The following is a 19,440-nucleotide window of genomic DNA, read 5'->3' as shown; positions in this document are numbered from 1 at the left end:
TCCATTATTACCTATGGAGGGGGGGGGGAGGGGTCGAGGGAGATGAGTGAGCAGGGAGAGCAAGGAAGCAGCTTTACAGTTTGGAGACTGTCTGGGCAGATACAATGCTGGATTCAGGGGTCAGAAAAGTCAGTGCTTATCTGGAAACTTGAGATAAGATTGCAAGGTGTTGTGCTGTGCAGGACTGCCTTTTCTCTTCTCTGTGCTCACTCACCCCCCTCAACCCCTCCATAGAGCATAATGGACACAGAAATCCTGCTTCTTCTGAAGTCGGAGGGAGGCTGCAAAACAGCTATTTGAGTACAGAAGGAAATTCTTTTGCTTAAAATCTCTTGTACTATTGATACTTATTAATTTCTAAAAAGTGACATGACAGTTACACTTTAAGGCTATGTTCCCACTACGTATTAACTAAATAAAGACAACAAACGTCCGTTGTTTAACAATAAACCATCATGAACATTAATTTCGCCCATTGTTTTACAACAACAGCCATTGTTTGCACTCATCTGTACGTAGTGGGAATACAGCCTAATACCTATGCTTCCCTGGGCTGCAGTGTAGCTCTGATATTTGGCTCTGAAAACATCATAGATATGTGACTACTATGGTGGTCCTTTGATCTATGAGCCATGGTTGTGGTCACCTCTGCATCTTAGCTTGCATTTGCAATTTTATTCCCATGTGTGAGTTAATTACAAGGAACAGAACATACATTTTGTCATTTGTTTTACTTCGGCATAATATGTAGGTTTTTTTTTACTTAAGTTACCTTTGAAGTCAAACTACACACTTGACCTGTTATTTGCACATAAAATGTGAAATAAAGATTTGCCTAAAGTTCTGAAAAAGAATGTTCTGCTTCTGAAATCCCCAAAGGCTGTCAAGGACAACTAAACCAATAGGAAAAGTGTTATGGAATAGCTTCTAACCTAGTGATGTAAGTGTGCCCAAGGCATTTAGCTGTATGTGTATGGACAAACAGACAGTTTAATAAAGTAAGATATGTGATTTATTCTTTTGTTAAAGCTATGTAGTACAAACTGCTGCTGTACTCAGTTAACTGTCAACATAAAGGCAGCAAAGAATAGTTACAACACATGCAGAAGAAAACATACCAAATACCAAAATCAGCAGTATGTTAGGCTACTTGGACATGGTGTTACATCTTTCCGGTTATAATAAGAGGTGGATAATAGAAACAAAGCAACTGTATGCCTATAAATTACACCTCATTATTCTAACACATACCATTTCAGCATCTATACCGCTTATACTGACTAGCGGAAGACAGCTTGGATTAAACATTAATGGACTAATGAGAGCTGCTTGTTCTTCCTTGTTTGTGTACGTAGCTATTGATTGTACAGTAATATAGCACCATTAAAGTGGTTGATGTCTACAAACTACAAGTTAGAAAGTAATGTAAAATCTTGATATATGTTTATAAGGATGATCAGTGGGTTTCCTGTTTTAGGGTCCATTAACACATATGGGATCTGCTGCAGGTATCAATGTAACTAGAGATGAGTGAATTTACAGTAATAACAAAGTGAAGCACTTAGTTGTTTCTGCAATCCACTGATCAGCCTGCTTCCATTTAGCCGACTGCTCCTCATCAGGTGTTGGGAAAAGCTGGATTCAGTCTTGAGAAACTTCACCCTGTTTCCCAAGACTGGATCCAGCTTTTCCTACCACTCAGGGAGGAGCCGTGGTTAGTTAACAGGCAGCAGGCTGTTGAAGAGATAACAAAGCGCTACCGCCCAAAACTAACCTATTATAATCCGCTACTGGGCTAAGTCCCCTCTACCCAACTTATGATTCAGTATTTCTTCAGGGGGGTCTTTTACAAGTAAGAACAACTTTTCACACATGTAACACACTTCCATACTACAAGCTCTGTTCACACCGCTATTATGGTTTTCAGTATAATAAAAAGCAGTGCTGGATCAGTCAAATGATGTACTCCAACAGTGTCCAATGGGCCTCACTTGTAATAGGTTTCACTGGGTTCTGTCATAGTGTTTTTTTCCATTGAGAGTAAGAAAAGCCCTGTATGCTGTGCTTTTTTCTAGTCAAGTGTGAAGGAGCTACCAATGGCATCTCTTAATGGGGCCTCTGATTGTAGTGTGAACAGAGCCTAACACACCTGATACCTGATCCCCCAACATGTGAGAGCAGACTGAACTGCTGGTCAGAAAATCACAAAAGTCAAAAGACTAATTCCCCATAAAATATATAGTTACCACTCAACATCCCATGAAATGAGATCTAGAGTTTAAATTTACTGTCCAATGCGAATAAAATGTACATTTAATAGCTGCGGCTATTACTATAGAATACCTTGAGAGCCAGAGACTTGCTGTGCAGAGATTCCTGTAGAGATGACTTACAGAATGATGAACTGTTTCATAAATGTGACTTCTGAGGTGACTTTGTCAACTTACACACTACTTAAAAACCTCAGAATTCTTCTCTGCCATATATATAATACTATACTGGGGTTTCTGTCAAGACAGTTATATGAGGCAATTGTTATTCCCTAACAATGTTATGGCCGTAACTGTCCCCTTTACAACTGGGATCATGTGCAAATGACTTTAGGCTGTCGAGCTCGAGGGGGTACAGTTTTGCTGAGACTCCCAGCTGGTGTAGGGAGTGTTACAACCAGTATTACCAAAGAAAAGCCACCCATAGGTGGCATAATAATAGCTTACTTTCTTCTGGATGACCGCTAACTTGCAGATCTGATAATGTTGAATGTGAAAAATGTTTATAATATAATGTTATCCACAATAAAGGTTATTAGAATGAATAAAGTATTGCATTATAACTGCATAGTAAAAGGGCTTTTCCAATTCTATAATAACATCTGACAAAGGGATAAAATAACAGAAGGTGTCATACTCACTTTACCAATCCTCTGGCTCTCCCATGCCAATACCTCCCTAATTCAGCTCTATGGAGCCTGGTAAATGAAAACTACTGTTAATCAGGAAAGTGTTGGCAAAGGAATGGCAAGGGATTGGTAATATTATGCTTACTCATTTTGGGCCATCATGCCCGAGGTAAAGGGTACTTTTGAGAAGTTTTTTTATTTATTTATTTCAAATTGTCAAAGTGTCAGAAAGTTGTAGAGATTTTTGAATTACTTTTGTATAAAAAGAAGAAAAACTCAAGCCTTCTAATACTTATCAGCTGCTGTATGTCCTGCAGGAAGTGGTGTATTCTTTCTAGTCTAACACAGTGCTCTGCTGCTACAGTACCTCTCTCTATGACAGGAACTGTCCAGAGCAGTAACAAATTTCATAGAAAACCTTTACTGCTCCAAAAGTTTCCTGACAGACAGCAGAGGTGACAGCAGAGAGCACAGTGTCAGACTGGAAAGAATATACCACTACCTGTAGGGCATACAGCAGCTAAGTTTGTTTGTTTTTTTAAATAGAAGTAATTTACAAATATCTATAAATTCTAAAACCAGTAATTTAAAAACATTTTTTCTTCTTTCTCCAAGATAATTGGTGAAGAAAAAGTCATGTGTGGTGTGTGTGGGACCCAATGGCAGTTGCCCAGCCCTGCCTTAGGGTATACACATTGATCACTAAAACCAACTATACTTAGATATGAGTACCATAAGACCACTTGAGCATTTTTCCCCATCTAAATAAAAATACACCTTAGCTGCTAAATAAAGAACGGCAAGTTTATGCCAAAGAGCAAGACGCCAACTTTTCAAGGACAACACTTTTATGAGCTAGAGGGAATCTTAAGATTGTTCCTTAAGGCCAGGAAGCCCTTTGTGCAGCCCAAACTCTCTCTCAGAAATCAGCGTACTGCTAGAAATGTATCTAAGCCAATAACAAACTTCTTGCCAACACTATATGTACAGCTAAAATTAGACTAAACATCACTTTGAAACCTGAGAACACATTCTTCTGTTTGTTTCCATCAGCAGGGGTTCTATTGTCCTATGACCTGCTAGAGCAGGTAAAGAAGCAGAAACTTACCAGCGACTCAAAATACATACAAAGGCTCAAGATTTGACACTACATTTGTCCCTAAAATGTTCCTGTTTGCTTTGCATTAATGAAGCTAATTTATTTTTACGGCACGCTTTTGCAGGGAGCATGTCTTCAGAAAATGACAATTATTCACACACATTCTACATCTTAAAGTGTACCTGCCATAATCACAGGGTCATTTCAAAGGTTTTGATCAGTGAATCAACCATGAGAACATGAGGACAGGAGACACAGGTAGTGGCTGTCAACCCACTGCCTCCAGGCAGAGCCATAGCCTTATAATGGAGCTACCTGGACAGAGATCTCCTTGACTGATGAAACTATTAAACATACCCCTATAACATGTCAAGATTTTTTTTTTGTTTATGACATTATGAAGTTTTTCTTTTCCAACCACAAAGCCTAAAAACTGAGCTAACACTAGTTTTGTACAAAATACTTGCCAGTAGTGTCTTCGTTGTCAAAGGCAGTCAAATTAGGCTTGGTTCACACCTGCCATTGTCTCATTCATGAACGGAAAAGTTCATATTAAATGAACAGATAAGCAAAAACTGATGAGCAGACTGATTGCAAAATTGCCAGTTTTTTTAATGGTCCATTTGCATTTTAGCTTTTGTTCATTTATATACTTCAGTCAGCATCTGTTTGTATATCAGTTCATAATTCTTCCTTCACTGTGCATGCTCAAAAGGGTAATGACAGATAGCATGCAAACGGATGTGAATGGAAATACCTTCCACTGTGTTCTATTTTCCAGATGGACAAACATTTTTTTTACATGGATTAATTTTACATCCATCCAAAAAAACTGAACACTGACAGATCTGATAAAAACAGAGCACAAGTGATGCAAACGGAGCACAATAAAAACCCATCAAAATTAATAGAGAGTTTGACGGATCCGTTTTTCTGTTATTAACGTGAAAAAGAGTAATGGAATTGTGGTGCAGGGTAAAACAGTGGTGTGAACTATACAAATACTTACAGTTAAATAACAAATTCAAAATAGTTGTGCCACAGCAAATTGCTAAAATATCACAGAAATATTTGTCTAACCTATGTTTTTTATTTGTACAGCGCCAACTGATTCTTGATGAAGCATGACCAAAGTTGCTGTGTAGTCCTACACAGAATTACTCATCATGACAACCAATTTACAAACAGTATATGGCTATGTTTGTACACAACACATTGCGCTGTTTTACAAAAATACTGAAAATAGAAAGGAAAAAAAACAGCAAAGGGGGGGGGGAACAGACCAAACATCTTTTGGTCTATTTGCAGCATTTTTTTTTTCAGAGGCTGGCTCAAAAATTAGTCTCATAGTGACCCTAGCTGCCTAGTAAAGCAATGATCTTAAGATATATTTAAGAGGGATTGAGATCTTCAATATCACTACATAAGGAGGCTTTTAAACGTCTGCAGAATTCTGTATGTGCACGGGCGGAGTTCTGCAGACTGGACCTCAGACCTCCCAGCATCATGAGGTAATGTCCGGTCCGTAGAACACCGTCTGTGTACGGGCAGAATTCTGTGGACATGTGAGTGACCCCTAGCTCTACAAACAAATGAAACCATGGAAATGATTGCAAGGAGCTGGGACATAGGGTATAGTATAGGGCTTATCTCGGGGATACTTAGGAAAAGTAAAGGTAAAAAGAAGAGGGAGTTTGGGACTATGCAAAGCAACGTAGTGACAATGAAACTTGAAATATGGTTGGATCTGATCTATTCGAAAGCAGATAGAATAGCTTTAGCAAAGTCCATAGTATTTTCAAAGTTGACATACATATTTAATGCAACGCCTATTAGGATAGACAAAGTAACCTTTAAAAAGATTGAAACAAGCATGAACAGACATATCTGGTGCAGGAGGAGAGTGCAGATACATCTGAAATTTTTCAGCTTGCCTAGGGAACAAGGGGGTTCGCTTCCCCAGACTCTCCTTCCTCGCCCTCACAGTTGTCCTTTTTGATGAACCAAGAACGGGTAGTTTTATAACCATTTAGTAGAGATTGCAGAAAGGATATATAACAACATATTAGAAATATTAGAAATGTCCCTTGAATTTACAAATTATTGTACAATTATAATCTAATAAAAATAAATTAACACCTTACACCTTCGGGTTCATACGAACCTGAACCTCGGCAGGTTCGGATCATCCTTAGGGATATTAGGTCTATCTGCCACTGCAGGACCGCGGGAGGACAGGTCCCTACTGACACAGGACAGCTATAAATTCCAAGGAACACGGGGCACTCACTCAGAAACATAAGCATAGAGGGACAACCAGTCTATTGTAGCCACTGCTACCGAGGACCAGCCCTCCCACTGCTTCTAACTACGGTATAGTGAGTAGCCACATCGTTGTGCTTGATATTACCTACAGTCCTCTAACTATATGTGTACTATGTATTATACCTAACTGTATTACATTGTTACAATCTAGTAATAGCCTCGGCGCCCCTGATGAGGTCACGTTTACTGGTGACTGAAACGTGTTGGGCGAGGCACAATTAATTGACTATTTGGATTAACACTACATGACAGTGATTGGTGTGATTGACTGCCATACTCATATCGAAACGGGATAGAGTTATTGTCTTGGCGTGACCATCACGGTGTAGATTTGTTTGTTTAAAACCGTTTGCTTGCTAATTTTGGTTACAATTAATGGACTATCACAAGCACCGGACTGTACTAGACATATCCCGACATAGGGAAAGAACGGCACGACAGTGTGTGTAATTTTTTATTAATGATCTTATCTGTAAATATTTGTATATATTGGTGAAGGTGTCACCTGAATAAATACTCTCTAATTAAGCATATCCTACTCTTGTTATTGTTGTTTATATTGCTAGGATTATTTGAACTATTTGGTACATGGTGTTACTGAACACACTCATCCATACATGAAGGTAACAGAGGGAACAGACACCACAGAAGGATTATGGGAGCACGGGGGTACAAGTGCAGACGTGGCTGTGACACCTGACAGCTTAGCCCAGCGCCAACTATGGGACACACCGGGAACAGGCCGCAGACATGACAACTTCATCCAATTAATTGGTTACAGGCACAAATACAAAAAAGTATGTCAAGAATATATAATAAATTGAAAGAGAGTAGAGGGATATTTAGGGATGGTCCGAACCTGCCGAGGTAATGATTCCTGCTGTCTGCCCGCTCCGTGGAGAGAGTGGATACAGCGGGAGGACCACCTGGAAAACTAGGATACAGCCATAGCCATAGGCTGTATCCCAGTTTTACAGGTGGTCCTCCCACTGTATCCACCCGCTGTACGGAGCGGCCAGACAGTGGGAATCTGATGCCGAGCGTTCGGGTTCATACGAACCTGAACCTCGGCAGGTTCGGATCATCCTTAGGGATATTACATCTACGTGTAGGTGTAAAAAGGACCTGGGCCCATTAACGGACAATCAATGGGATAGGATATTGTGAAATGGGTATCCATGAATCAGAATTATGAAATAGTCCAGTTCAATATTATACAAAGAACTGAATTTTGGAGGGGGTGTTGGAGGAGATTAAAAAGTAATAACATATAGCCCGGGGCTGTGTGTGTTAGATGAGGACATGCAGTTGATGATTAAGGGCAATGAAAAGGTTGAAGGATAAGGTTAAACAGATTACATGAAGGTTTTGGGGGAAGTACTTTAAACTTTTTTTTTCTCTGCACTGGAAATGTAGGGGCTTTTTGTATAATAAAGGTAATGTAATGTAGGATAATTAAGGGATCACTGGACCGGGAGCACTGCAGTGGTAAAGAAAAAAACACAGCAACTACTGCCCACACATCTCAGGTATACATACAAAGGCCATCCAGACTTTAAAAGATCTATTTCAGGATAGGCCATTGATGTTAGTTTAACGGGGGTAATGACCTCTGGAACCCCCATTGATCGGCTGTTTGAAGTTCCAGCATTCTTCATTTCTACTTGTCCTTTCATAAATGTACTATTAGTAGCACTGTGACTCCTTCGTACAGGTGATCAGCGCAGTGGTGCTGTCAGCTGGACCCCTGTCAGTCTAATACTGATGGCCTATGCGGAATAGGTCGTCAGTTTTATAAAACTAGATAAACACTTTAATGGTGTGTTCACACCTACAGGATCTGCAGCTGATTTTCTGCAGCAGATTTCAGTTAAATAACTGAACACAGCATCAGATTTGATGCTGTGTGCAGTTATTTAACTGAAATCTGCTGCAGAAAATCAGCTGCAGATCCTGTAGGTGTGAACGCACCCCCGGCTGGGTTCACACTATGTATATTTCAGGCTGTATTTGGTCCTCATGTCAGGTCCTCATAGCAACCAAAACCAGGAGTGGATTGAAAACCCAGAAAGGATCTGTTCACACAATGTTGAAATTGAGTGGATGGCCGCCATATAACGGTAAATAACTTCCATTATTTCAATATAACAGCCGTTGTTTTAAAATAACAGCAAATATTTGCCATTAAATGACGGCCATCCACTCAATTACAACATTATGTGAACATAGCCTTTCTGTGTTTTCAATCCACTCCTTGTTTTGGTTGCTATACAGCCTCAAACATACAGCCTCAAATATACGTAGTGTGAACCCAGCCTAGGGTGCGTTCACACCTACAGGATCTGCAGCAGATCTGCAGCAGATTTGATGCTGTGTTCAGTTATTTAAATGAAATCTGCTGCAGAAAATCAGCTGCAGATCCTGTAGGTGTGAACGCACCATAAAGGGTTATAATATGGACATGAGAAATACATGCTTCTCATAAACCAGAAGCCAAATTATGATGCCAAATATCTTAAAAATCTAGATAAATAACATTTGGATCCCTCTGAAAAAAACAAAGTACAAGTACAAGAGACTTCACTGCTAGTATAATAAACATTACATAACTTCAAAGTACAGTGTCATAACGATAATACATCTGAAAACAAAAGCTCATGTAAAATGCATGTAACCCATCTGATCTGCCACTTAATCTTTAAACCACAAGATTAGAAAGGTAAATCGTATTATATATTCAAGTGACTCAACAAGATCCTATTTTCCCCTCCTGAAACAGAGCCTTGAGAACAGCTCCTTGTGAACATTAAAACAATGGTTGGCTGGAGATCTGTGCTATACTGAGGTCACCCTCTATTGGCAAGCTTTGTTTCACCAGGGCTCTCTGCCAAAAGGTATGTTTAGTTTTTTACCCAGAACAGCTGTGAAATCCAAACCTCCACCAAACCTGACAATAGGTCTCAGGGGTGCTGACAGGTTTAACCTTAACAACAAGCTCTGGATTGTTCCGTTATTATGATGTTGATTATTGTGTCAACCCCATTAAATTTATACAAATATTTAACACAACAAGGGATTTTATGGGTGCTAAAAAATAAGGATAGATTTATCATCATGCCTTGGGTAGAACTTGTAAAGTTGCACATTTTTGCAGAAACCAGATTGTTTGTGCATAAATGTGTGACTTTCTGACAATTCGCTACCTATGCACCAGATGGACGGGGAAGTTGCACAGTGCTGATTTTCCAAGCAAGCAGGTGGAAATCATGGTGTTCCTTTACCAGCTCTAAGCTCAGATCCAAAAGAGGCACGTGCCTCTCAATAGATGGCTTATGACATGGCAAGAGTAGTGTGGAGCAGACTTGCTTAACTGTCCCTCGTTTGGCAAGAAGGTTTAACACCAGTCAAAAGTTATTTATAATGTCAGATACTCTTGAACTATGGGGAACATTTATTAAGACTGACGTACTCGTTAGCCCGTCTTAAAATAGGCGCACGCCTTTTGGTGAATCCAGCTGGCCAAGCTCCCAACCCTGCAACCAGAGTACCAAATCCACACCTGCTTCCAGCAGGTGTAGATTTGAATAATGATTTATGCCTGCAAGCAGGCGTATATTATGATAAATGAGGTGTGGAAGGAGGCTCCACCTTGCTCCCCCCCCCCAGTCCCCCCTACTCACCCATCGGGCGACTAGGGGATACGGCAGGTGTACACCAGGGAGAAGGGGCGAATCTGCGCCTTCTCCCTGGTGTACACCCTAACCATAGGTTTCATAAATGGCCCCCTATATGTCTACTTTGCTTTGGCATCATTTGTTGAACATGTTTTTATTTTTTAGAATGAGAAGTTAGACGTTCAGCGGCAATTATCCAAAAAGGACCTGTTATTTTTCACTCTGCAGGTTTGTACGATAGTGGCAATACCTAATTTATATGTATTATGGCTGTACAAACAGGGTACAAGTCCTCAAGTCTATCCCTGCAAATTATATTAAAAAAAATAAAGGGAATAGTGCCTAAAACCTAACTTTCATTATTTACAGTTAAGATACACTAATGTCAGTGTGCTTAACACCAAAAGCTACAGATATTTACAGAACTTTATGGTTTGTCGCACTTCTGGAATGCGTACGCCACCATCAGAATATATTTTTAAAAGTTTTTGTATTTACACTGGGGCCTGGTTACCCCAGGTGAACCTAATGGCCCTATTCCATGGGCCGACTGAGAGGAGCAAACGAGCGCTATTAGCGCTTTTTTGCTCCTCGTTCCCCGCTCGCTGTCGCCACTATTCCAGAGGGCAGCGAGCGGGTGAGTCCGGGAAAGGCCGCGGGGAGGTGCGGGGGGTTGCCTGAGTGATCGCTACATCGTCCGGGCAGCCCATAGCATACAGCAGCGGTTTGCTGCTACTGCTCCTATTCCATTGCTGTATGAGTTGTTTGTCTTTCAACATTTGTTGAAACGACGCAACGATCAGCCGACATGAACGATGTCGGCTGATTGTTGCCTTCTATACCACGGGACGATTAACGGCCGTAACGGCCGATAATCTTTAAATGGAATAGGGCCTTTAGTTGCTCCAGCTGTTTCAAAAACTACTATTCCTATCTTGTCTGCACCAAAAAGCCAAACTTCATTTTATCCGCCATCAGAACAAAGGCTCAGAGATCTTGGCATCCTACATCACTCATCCATTTGTCACACATTGGAGTCCCCATATACAGGCTGAAGGCTGTCAGTCCAGGGGATCTGTCCTGCCATCAGGCTGGGGTTTGTGGCTATAAACTGGTTGCAAAAAATAAATCTGTAATAATAAGGGAGCATTCACACAATCTTCGCAATCTGTCTGTAAACGGAAGGTGTCCTGCAGAGTAGACCTCGGAGCTCCCTACATCATGATTAGTTATGAAGTCATGAGCTCCCATACTATTTGAAAGTACACAACATTGTACTAACCACGTCGGCAAACGTGGCTGTGTCAGTACACCAGCGCAAACATTAAGGCTGGGTTCACACTACGTATATTTCAGTCAGTATTGTGGTCCTCATATTGCAACCAAAACCAGGAGTGGATTAAAAACACAGACAGGCTCTGTCCACACAATGTTGAAATTGAGTGGATGGCCGCCATATAACAGTAAATAACTGCCATTATTTCTATATAACAGCCGTTGTTTTAAGAGAACAGCAAATATTTGCCCTTATATGGCGGCCATCCACTCAATTTCAACATTGTGTGAACAGATCCTTTCTGTGTTTTTAATCCACTCCTGGTTTTGGTTGCAATACTGACTAATCATGATGCAGGGAGCTCTGAGGTCTACTCTGCAGGACACCTTCCATGTACAGACAGATTGCTGAGACGTCAATTCTTTGGGTAGACGGCAGAATGTGCCCGAGCATATAATGGAGTCTATGGCACAGGCGGAGAGTCAAGTGGCAGTGTGCGGCGACAAGCGTCAGAATCCGCGAGAATTCCGTAGTGTAAACGCACCCCAAGACTGTAGGCTGGTTCTGCTAAAAATGTCAAGTTGGGGGTGACAATTACAACTGCAATACAGAATGGCTATGGGTGTAGCCTCCAACTTTAACTTTCTATAAATTAAGTAAAGTTCCTCTTCAAAATCCATAATTTCTGACGCTAATATGTTAACAATGTACTTTTGTAATTTCTATAAGAGGTCCCTTGAGTTTATAATGTGTTTTGACAAGGATGTGCCTATAATTTTAGTTTTCACATCCATGGTTTATGGTTACTGTGAAAATTAAGCGTAGGAAATTATATAGAAAAAAAAGTCCTAAAAGGCAGATATAAAAGTGTCTTTGCTGACCACAGCAACCCATCACAGTGCATGGGTCCGGTTCACACAGTGCGGAGGGGGGGACCTGGGGAAAGTCTTTTTGAATGCAGATAATGGCATATTTGCCTAATAAACCCAAATACAAAGTTTCTTAATATCGCCTGTATTAGTGATTTGTACAAAAAAAATAAAAAATACGACAGTGACACTTTAACCCTTTGAGGACCAAGCCCAAAATGACCCAGTGGACCGTGCAAATTTTGATCTTAGTATTTTCGTTTTTCCCTCCTCCCCTTCTAAGAGCTCTAGCACTTTCAGTTTTCTATCTACAAGGCCATGTAAGGGCTTGTTTCTTACAGGAGTAGTTGTACTTTGTAATGGCGTCTTTAATTTTACCATATTTACCATATTTTGTTTTTTGGTGTTGTTGATTTTATTTTACCATAACATGTATGATGGAACCCCAAAATATTATTTATGAAGATATAAATAGGTGAAGTTGTAAAAAAGAATGCAATATGTTAACGTTTGGGGGGTTCCTGTGTCTACGTAATGCACTATATGGTAAAAGCAACATGATACCATTATTCTATAGGTCAGTCCGAACACAACCATATAAAGGTTTACACAGATTCTCTAATGTTATATATATATTTTTTAATGAAATCCTTTTTTTTGGCAATTAGTTATTAATAAAATGGCCCTATTGTGACGCTTATAACGGTTTTATTTTTTCACCTATGGGGCTGTATGGGGTGTCATTTTTTTCCGCCATGATCTCTAGTTTTTATTAATACCATATTTGTGAAGATCGGACGTTTTGATCACTTTTTATTAATTTTTTTAATATATAATGTAACATCAAATCGGTAATCTGCACACTTTTTTCCCTCCTTTCGTGTACGCCGTTCGCCATTCGCAATGACACTTGTTATATTTTAATAAATCGGACAATTACGCATGCTACGGTATATTATACGTTTATTTATTTATATATTTTTTATTTATATAATGGGAAAAGGGGGTGATTTCAACTTTTATTGGGGGAGGGGCTTTGGGGTAGTGTATTGGTGTTTTTAACTTTTTTTTTACACACATTTGAAGTCCCTTTGGGGGACTTTTACATACATCAGTGTGATTATTCACACTGATCACTGCTATGCCATAGGCATAGAATTGAGCAGTGTGATAGGCAATCTGCACATTGAGGCTCAGTGAGCAGATCGCCGATCGGACCACACGGACCTCCGGCGGTCCGATACAGCAGTTACACTGTGGGGGTCCCGATCGGTAAGTGACAGGGGACTCCCCCTGTCACTTACACTTAAATACCACGGTGGCTGCGATCGCAGCGTTTAAGGAGTTAATGACACGCTCCAATGTGATCGCTGCAGCCTGTCATTAACGGTGAGGTGCCGGCTGCTCACTGCAGCCAACCCCCACATCCTATGAAGCACGCTCCGCTCCGGAGCGCGCTTCATAGCAGGAGAAACACCCAGGACGTACAGTTACGTCCAGGGTTGTCTGGTGACAGACTTCCATGGCTTAACTGTACGTCTAGGGTCGTCTAGGGGTTAAGGACAAAGTGAGGATTAAGCAGGTGAGTAGCAGAGCTTCTTTGTTTGTTTTACCATAATCCCCACACCTGACGATTTTCTCAATAAGTTGGATAACCCCTTTAAGATTACATAATTCAGTCCTATGTATATTAAAAGTTCTGGAACGTTTCAATATTAGTTTCAATCACTTAAGGCTATGTAAGTACAGAAGCAATCGCGGCTGGTGTTGCCAATTCGCAACAACGACCATGATTACTACGGTACTTACGTAGTGCTGCATCTGAATGAATCCCGGCCGGAGTGTGTATACATAGGGGGAGATTTATCAAAAGGTGTAAAATGTAGACTGCCCACAGCAACCAATCACAGCTCAGCTTTCGGCTCTGGTGAAAGGAAAGAGGAGCTGTGATTGGTTGCTGTGGTCAGTTTGCACCAGTCTAAATTTTACACCCTTTGATAAATGGCCCCCATAGTATATACTCTGTCCGGGATCCCTAGCGGCTGACATGTCAGTTTTTTGCGACCGCCTTTCAATGAATAGCGGCCACAGAAAACCCTATCAGTTCACACAATGGAGTGTGTGGCTCCAGCCTGCTGTACAGCTCTTATGGTGCGTTTACACAGAGAGATTTATATGACAGGTTATTGAAGCCAAAGCCAGGAATGGAGTTGAAAAGAGGAGAAATCTCAGTCTTTCCTTTATGACCTGTTCCCTGTTAAGACAGTCTCTTCCTGGCTTTGGCTTAAAAAATCTGTCCTACAAAACTGTCTGTGTAAACGCACCATTAGATACACATATCAGATTGGTTTGGGAAATACTGTATACTGCAGTATAAACTGCACTTTTTAGCAGGAAAATGTCTTAAAAAAGTAACAGAGCGAGTGGCCTTTCAGTTTCAGATTGTCCTGACTGCTTCCCTAATGTTTGGGCAAAGCGCTAATTCAACCCTTGACTGCTAGGTGAACTGTGCAGCTACTGATAGCTGTATGCATGTCTGTCTGTGTCTGTATATATGGAGCAGAGCTGTTTGCGTAGGGAATGTAGCAGAGGTCTGTGTCTGTATATATGTAGTAGAGCTGTTTGTGTAGGGAATGTAGAAGTCTGTGTCTTTATATTGATTGGTAGTAGCATTGTGTGTGTCTATGGGTTTATGTAGCAGATCTGGGTGTGTGTATTTTTTATGTGGCAGAGCTGTGTGCATGATGTGACCCCTTCACTGCATTGACCCCTTCAGATCACCAAGGAAGTTTAATTAGCATGAAATATTTTTTTATCCTGTATTTAGTTGTCTAAACCAGGAGTGCATCTCATACTCAGTTTTCAATTAAATTAAAGGTATCTCTCTCTTATAACCTTATAATATATAATTTCTAACTTCATGTTACACTTTCTGTCATTATGTTTTTAGAACAAGTCATGTGATCCTAATGAAATCAATGATAAGTATGACGCTAATAGATGACAAAATTACTGTCAGGACATATTACGGCAATTGATGGAATATACTCTTATATTTTCCCTCAGTTTATGGCATATTTATTACATGCATGTAAATTAAATCAGCGAATAAAAAATCAGTTACCTTTTCTAGAGCATCTTTATCTGTCAGCTCCTGAACAGCTACGAGCTTGATGCTAAGGATGAAAGGAAATGTGAGTAAGTATTTTATAGAGTGCTATGACATTCCTGACATTCAAATAATGAAATTGCCGAGAATGTAAAAAAAAAAGTCTTCTTTCTGACCACAGAGGGCCCCAGTTTAAATGGACCTGTGATGCAACCAGACATAAGCGATGAATAAGAGCGAAGAAGTTTCTTGAAAAAAATTTAGACCTTTTATCTAATCCAGGCCAACAATTTTAACTTTTTCGTCAATGCGTGGGAAGAGGTGGGAGATAATAATATAATAATAATATCCATTCAGTCACTATCATGTCTAACCACTTTCATCCACAAGGCAGTCAAAGTCATTTCTCACATATTTGTACATATTTGTACAGATCAATTCAGTTGATATAAGTCTTGGCTACTAGATGTCTCACATTCTTGAAAATTGCCTTTCACTGCCTGCTGTTAGGGCAAATCTGTCTCTAGTAGCAGAGAGACCAAGACGTAACACAGGAAGTAAGGGCGATGATGAAAGTGCTGAGCAGGGGAGAAAGTAGGGCAGTCCCAGCTTGACAGGTAAATCAAGGTTTCCATTAGCTCTTACCACCAATAGTTTTAGGCACATGTCTCCTGTGAAAATGAAAGGCGAGGGTCCATATTTAGCAGACACAGTCATTTACAACCAATGTCCCTACTACCGTATTGACAGTGAAAGCCTCATAGTGAAAGGAGGAGGTTAGCTCTGCCAGCCCTGGTCATTACCATTAACTGGTTCAGTTGCTTACTGCTAGTTCTTGACAGTGCTTTTACACTTGAGCTCCTATTAGATCAGGCATGTCCAAACTTTTTTCGAAGAGTGCCAAATTTGATGAAGTGAACATGTGCGAGGGCCGACCATTTTACATGCTACATGCTATATGCTTTATAACACAGGCAGATAATAGCAAGCTGGATACCTGGGGGGCCGTAAAAGTTCGGAACGCGGGCCGCAAATGGCCCTCCGGCCGGACTTTGGACATGCCTGTATTAGATGTAACCTTCCCTGTGCACTATTCTATATCACTGAAAACCACCTGGCACATATATAAGACTATCCATCACTACTGTACTGTAGGAGCAGCACTGTTGATGGATGCATGACCTCTCATCTTTCCATCTCTGTGTCACCTAGTATAAGGAAACACACTAGAGAGCAGGAAGAGTAGAGAAGGCTGGTCTGTGATTGGTCAGATCTCTCCCTAGAAGTATGGGCACAGGAAGTCTAGTGTGAGTACTTCCAGCAAACATGCCTCTGAAAAAGAGAGTAGATAGACTTGTGCATTGGGGTGCTGGTCCCCAAGATAACAAGGAACAGTTAAAAAACACAGTAGTCACTACTGCCAGCGTTAATCATTACACAGCCAGACTGTTTCATAATTTTCACACCATAAGTACAGGTACACTTAAAACCTACAAACACAATATTGCAGATTAGTTGTAATGTATCTAGCAAGGAAGATCCTGGCCATTCAAGCTGTACCTACTGCCAGGCGTAACTAATACATGTGCATCAGTTGCGTTAATTTCCTTCAACTGGAGTGGATCGATAATACACACTTCTTAGCATCATGTACCATACATTAACACATGTAAATATACTGCTTTTTGAGATCCCAATGTTAATAGCCTATCTTCATGATAGGCCATAAATATTAGATCATCTGATGACTGAAAGGGACTACTATAATCCACCATGCAGCTAACAGATGACACTGTAGTGGTAGTCCAGCACGCCTATAGATTTTAATAAAATCCTGTGTGGCTCTTAGTTGTAGTTGTTGAGACTATGACCAAGGCTAGGTTCCTATCTGCGTTGGAGGTCTGTTCAGAGGGCTTGTTTGTAGATTTTGTCTGACTGGACTATTTGTGCACCTAAACACTCTTTAAAAAAAATCGAGTTCTCAAAGATCCAGAATGAAATTTTCCTGAAGTGTCATAGTATTAGTGTGACAATAAACAGGTGATAATACTAGGTAACACAGTCAGGGTTTTCAAACATGGTAAGCTAGAAATAACTGTAGATAAAAATATAACCCTATGCATAACACAATGTAACTGAGACCCGGCCAAGCCACATAAATCCTGTCAAATTGGTTTTCCAAGCTCCATTTGACATTTTATTGTTTGTTCCCTGCATTCGCAGAAAGCATGTTAAGCTTTTTATCATCACCACATACTGTAAAACATTGTTTAAAATACATATAGCTGCAATGGATTTTTTCCAGTAAAGATGGTTTTGTCGTAAATCATTGCAAGTTTCCGTTCTTTTCCAAATGTGTGACACATAATCTGGGAATGCATCTCTTTCTGTGGATTCCTATTACAAGAATTACTGTCATTCCAGTAATTGAAGATATTAAAGACCTCTATACTAACAACTGGCACATTTCCCTGTTAACTACATTACTTTATCCTTTTTCCTGGCATTTTGTAAAGTTTTGAAATTGCTAAAATTATGTTTTGTTATGTTGGTATATAGTTATTGTGATAAAAAAAGAACAAAAATCCATCAAGAAAAAAAATCCTTTTTTTTAAATGGCAGAGACTCAATTCACCAGAGAATATGCTGTTTAATAATTCATATAGATTTATTATTCTAGTGTAATTGAACACAACATAAAATTGGCAGCATTAAATCTCAATGTATACACTATGGGGGAGATTTAGCTTTTATCAAGGTTTCTGCTTATTACTTGATAAAGAAGCAAATAACCACAACCTCCCTTTTATAAAGCCATGTTAGTTTCTTAAAGCGACTCTGTACCCACAATCTGTCCCCCCCAAACCACTTGTACCTTCGGATAGCTGCTTTTAATCCAAGATCTGTCCTAGGGTCCGTTCGGCAGGGAATGCAGTTATTGTCATAAAAAAAACAACTTTTAATCCGGCAGCGCTGTGTCTAACGGCCGGGGCTTACATTTGTATATGCATTAGGCTGGCACCACCTTTCCGTCCTTCCTCCCCACCCTCCTCATCATTAGGAATGATCTACTGTTTGAGCTTTGCACAGGTGTATTAACGATCCAGCCCATGTTCATTATACACACATGTGGGGAATAGGAAGCAATCTGCCTGGATCATTCCTAATGCTGAGGAAAGTGGGGAGGAAGGACATAGAGGTGGTGCCAGCCTAATGTATATACAAATGTAAGCCCCGGCCGTTAGACATAGCGCTGCAGGATTAAAAGTTGTTTTTATGACTATAACTGCATCCCCTGCCGAACGGACCCCAGGACAGATCTTGGATTAAAAGCAGCTATCTGACGGTACAAGTGGTTTGGGGGGGGTCAGATTGTGGGTACAGAGTCGCTTTAAGACTGTATCATTATTTAATTCAGTGCTTCTCATACTGTGAAGTATCGCTCCATGTCTTAGTGACCTGGGGTCCTTGTCTGTGCCTGGCATCTGCAGAAAGCAAGGATTCCAAATCCACTGGGGAAGAGGGGGTGTACATGGACAGAAGACTGCTGTAACTGGAGAAGGAGGGGTTGTATATGGGGACAGACGTTTTGCACTGGGCCAGGGATGGCGACAGTACTGCGGTCACTAGTGCTGCACTGTGGTTTTGCAATAGGAGTGTTCTGTGCTGGACTGTGGTGTTGGGTGCTGCTGAAAAGCTATTATGTTCTGCACCATGGACACTTCTCTGCTGGGGAGTGTTTATGCTGCACTGCTAAAGATTATTATGTGCACTGTATAGTGGTATTTGTTTGGCCCTGTTGGGAGTAACGTGGATGCAGCATGGTGGTTTTGAGAATTTGTGGTAGTATCTGTCCACATGAGAGGTCCCTACATCACTATGAATTACCTGGTTAGACTTGAGTAGAAAAAGGTTTGAGAAGCCCCAATCTAAAACATACTGTTTAATATGACCTAACCATTTTGTGCACCAAGAAATAACTGTATACAGCACTGAGGTTTTGACTTTGTGCAGTCACTCACAGCTGCCCAAAGGGTCATGTCAGTTCTTTGGGCAGACAGCGGAATCCGCCTGAGCATAGAAAGGAGTCTATGGGATGGGCAGAGATTCAAGTAGCAGCTTCAAGTAGCAGCACGCAGGGGCGAGTAGCGGAATCCGCAGGAACGCAATTTCATAGAGGGATTCACAT

General features: G+C 40.6%; 1 protein-coding gene across 1 annotated transcript in view; it reads right to left on the bottom strand.

Annotated features, from left to right (window-relative positions):
* The window catches only part of EEPD1 (endonuclease/exonuclease/phosphatase family domain containing 1), a 91,128-nt gene that overhangs the window by 19,180 nt on the left and 52,508 nt on the right, over nucleotides 1-19,440 (bottom strand). Inside the window, exon 2 of the mRNA XM_069958421.1 lies at nucleotides 15,267-15,318. Within this exon, the coding sequence (XP_069814522.1) occupies nucleotides 15,267-15,318 (52 nt within the window). The remainder of the gene's footprint in view (nucleotides 1-15,266; nucleotides 15,319-19,440) is intronic.

This window comes from Dendropsophus ebraccatus, chromosome 2, assembly GCF_027789765.1.
Source record: "Dendropsophus ebraccatus isolate aDenEbr1 chromosome 2, aDenEbr1.pat, whole genome shotgun sequence".
Taxonomy (NCBI): domain Eukaryota; kingdom Metazoa; phylum Chordata; class Amphibia; order Anura; family Hylidae; genus Dendropsophus; species Dendropsophus ebraccatus.
This window is presented reverse-complemented; position numbering and strand designations above follow the sequence as displayed.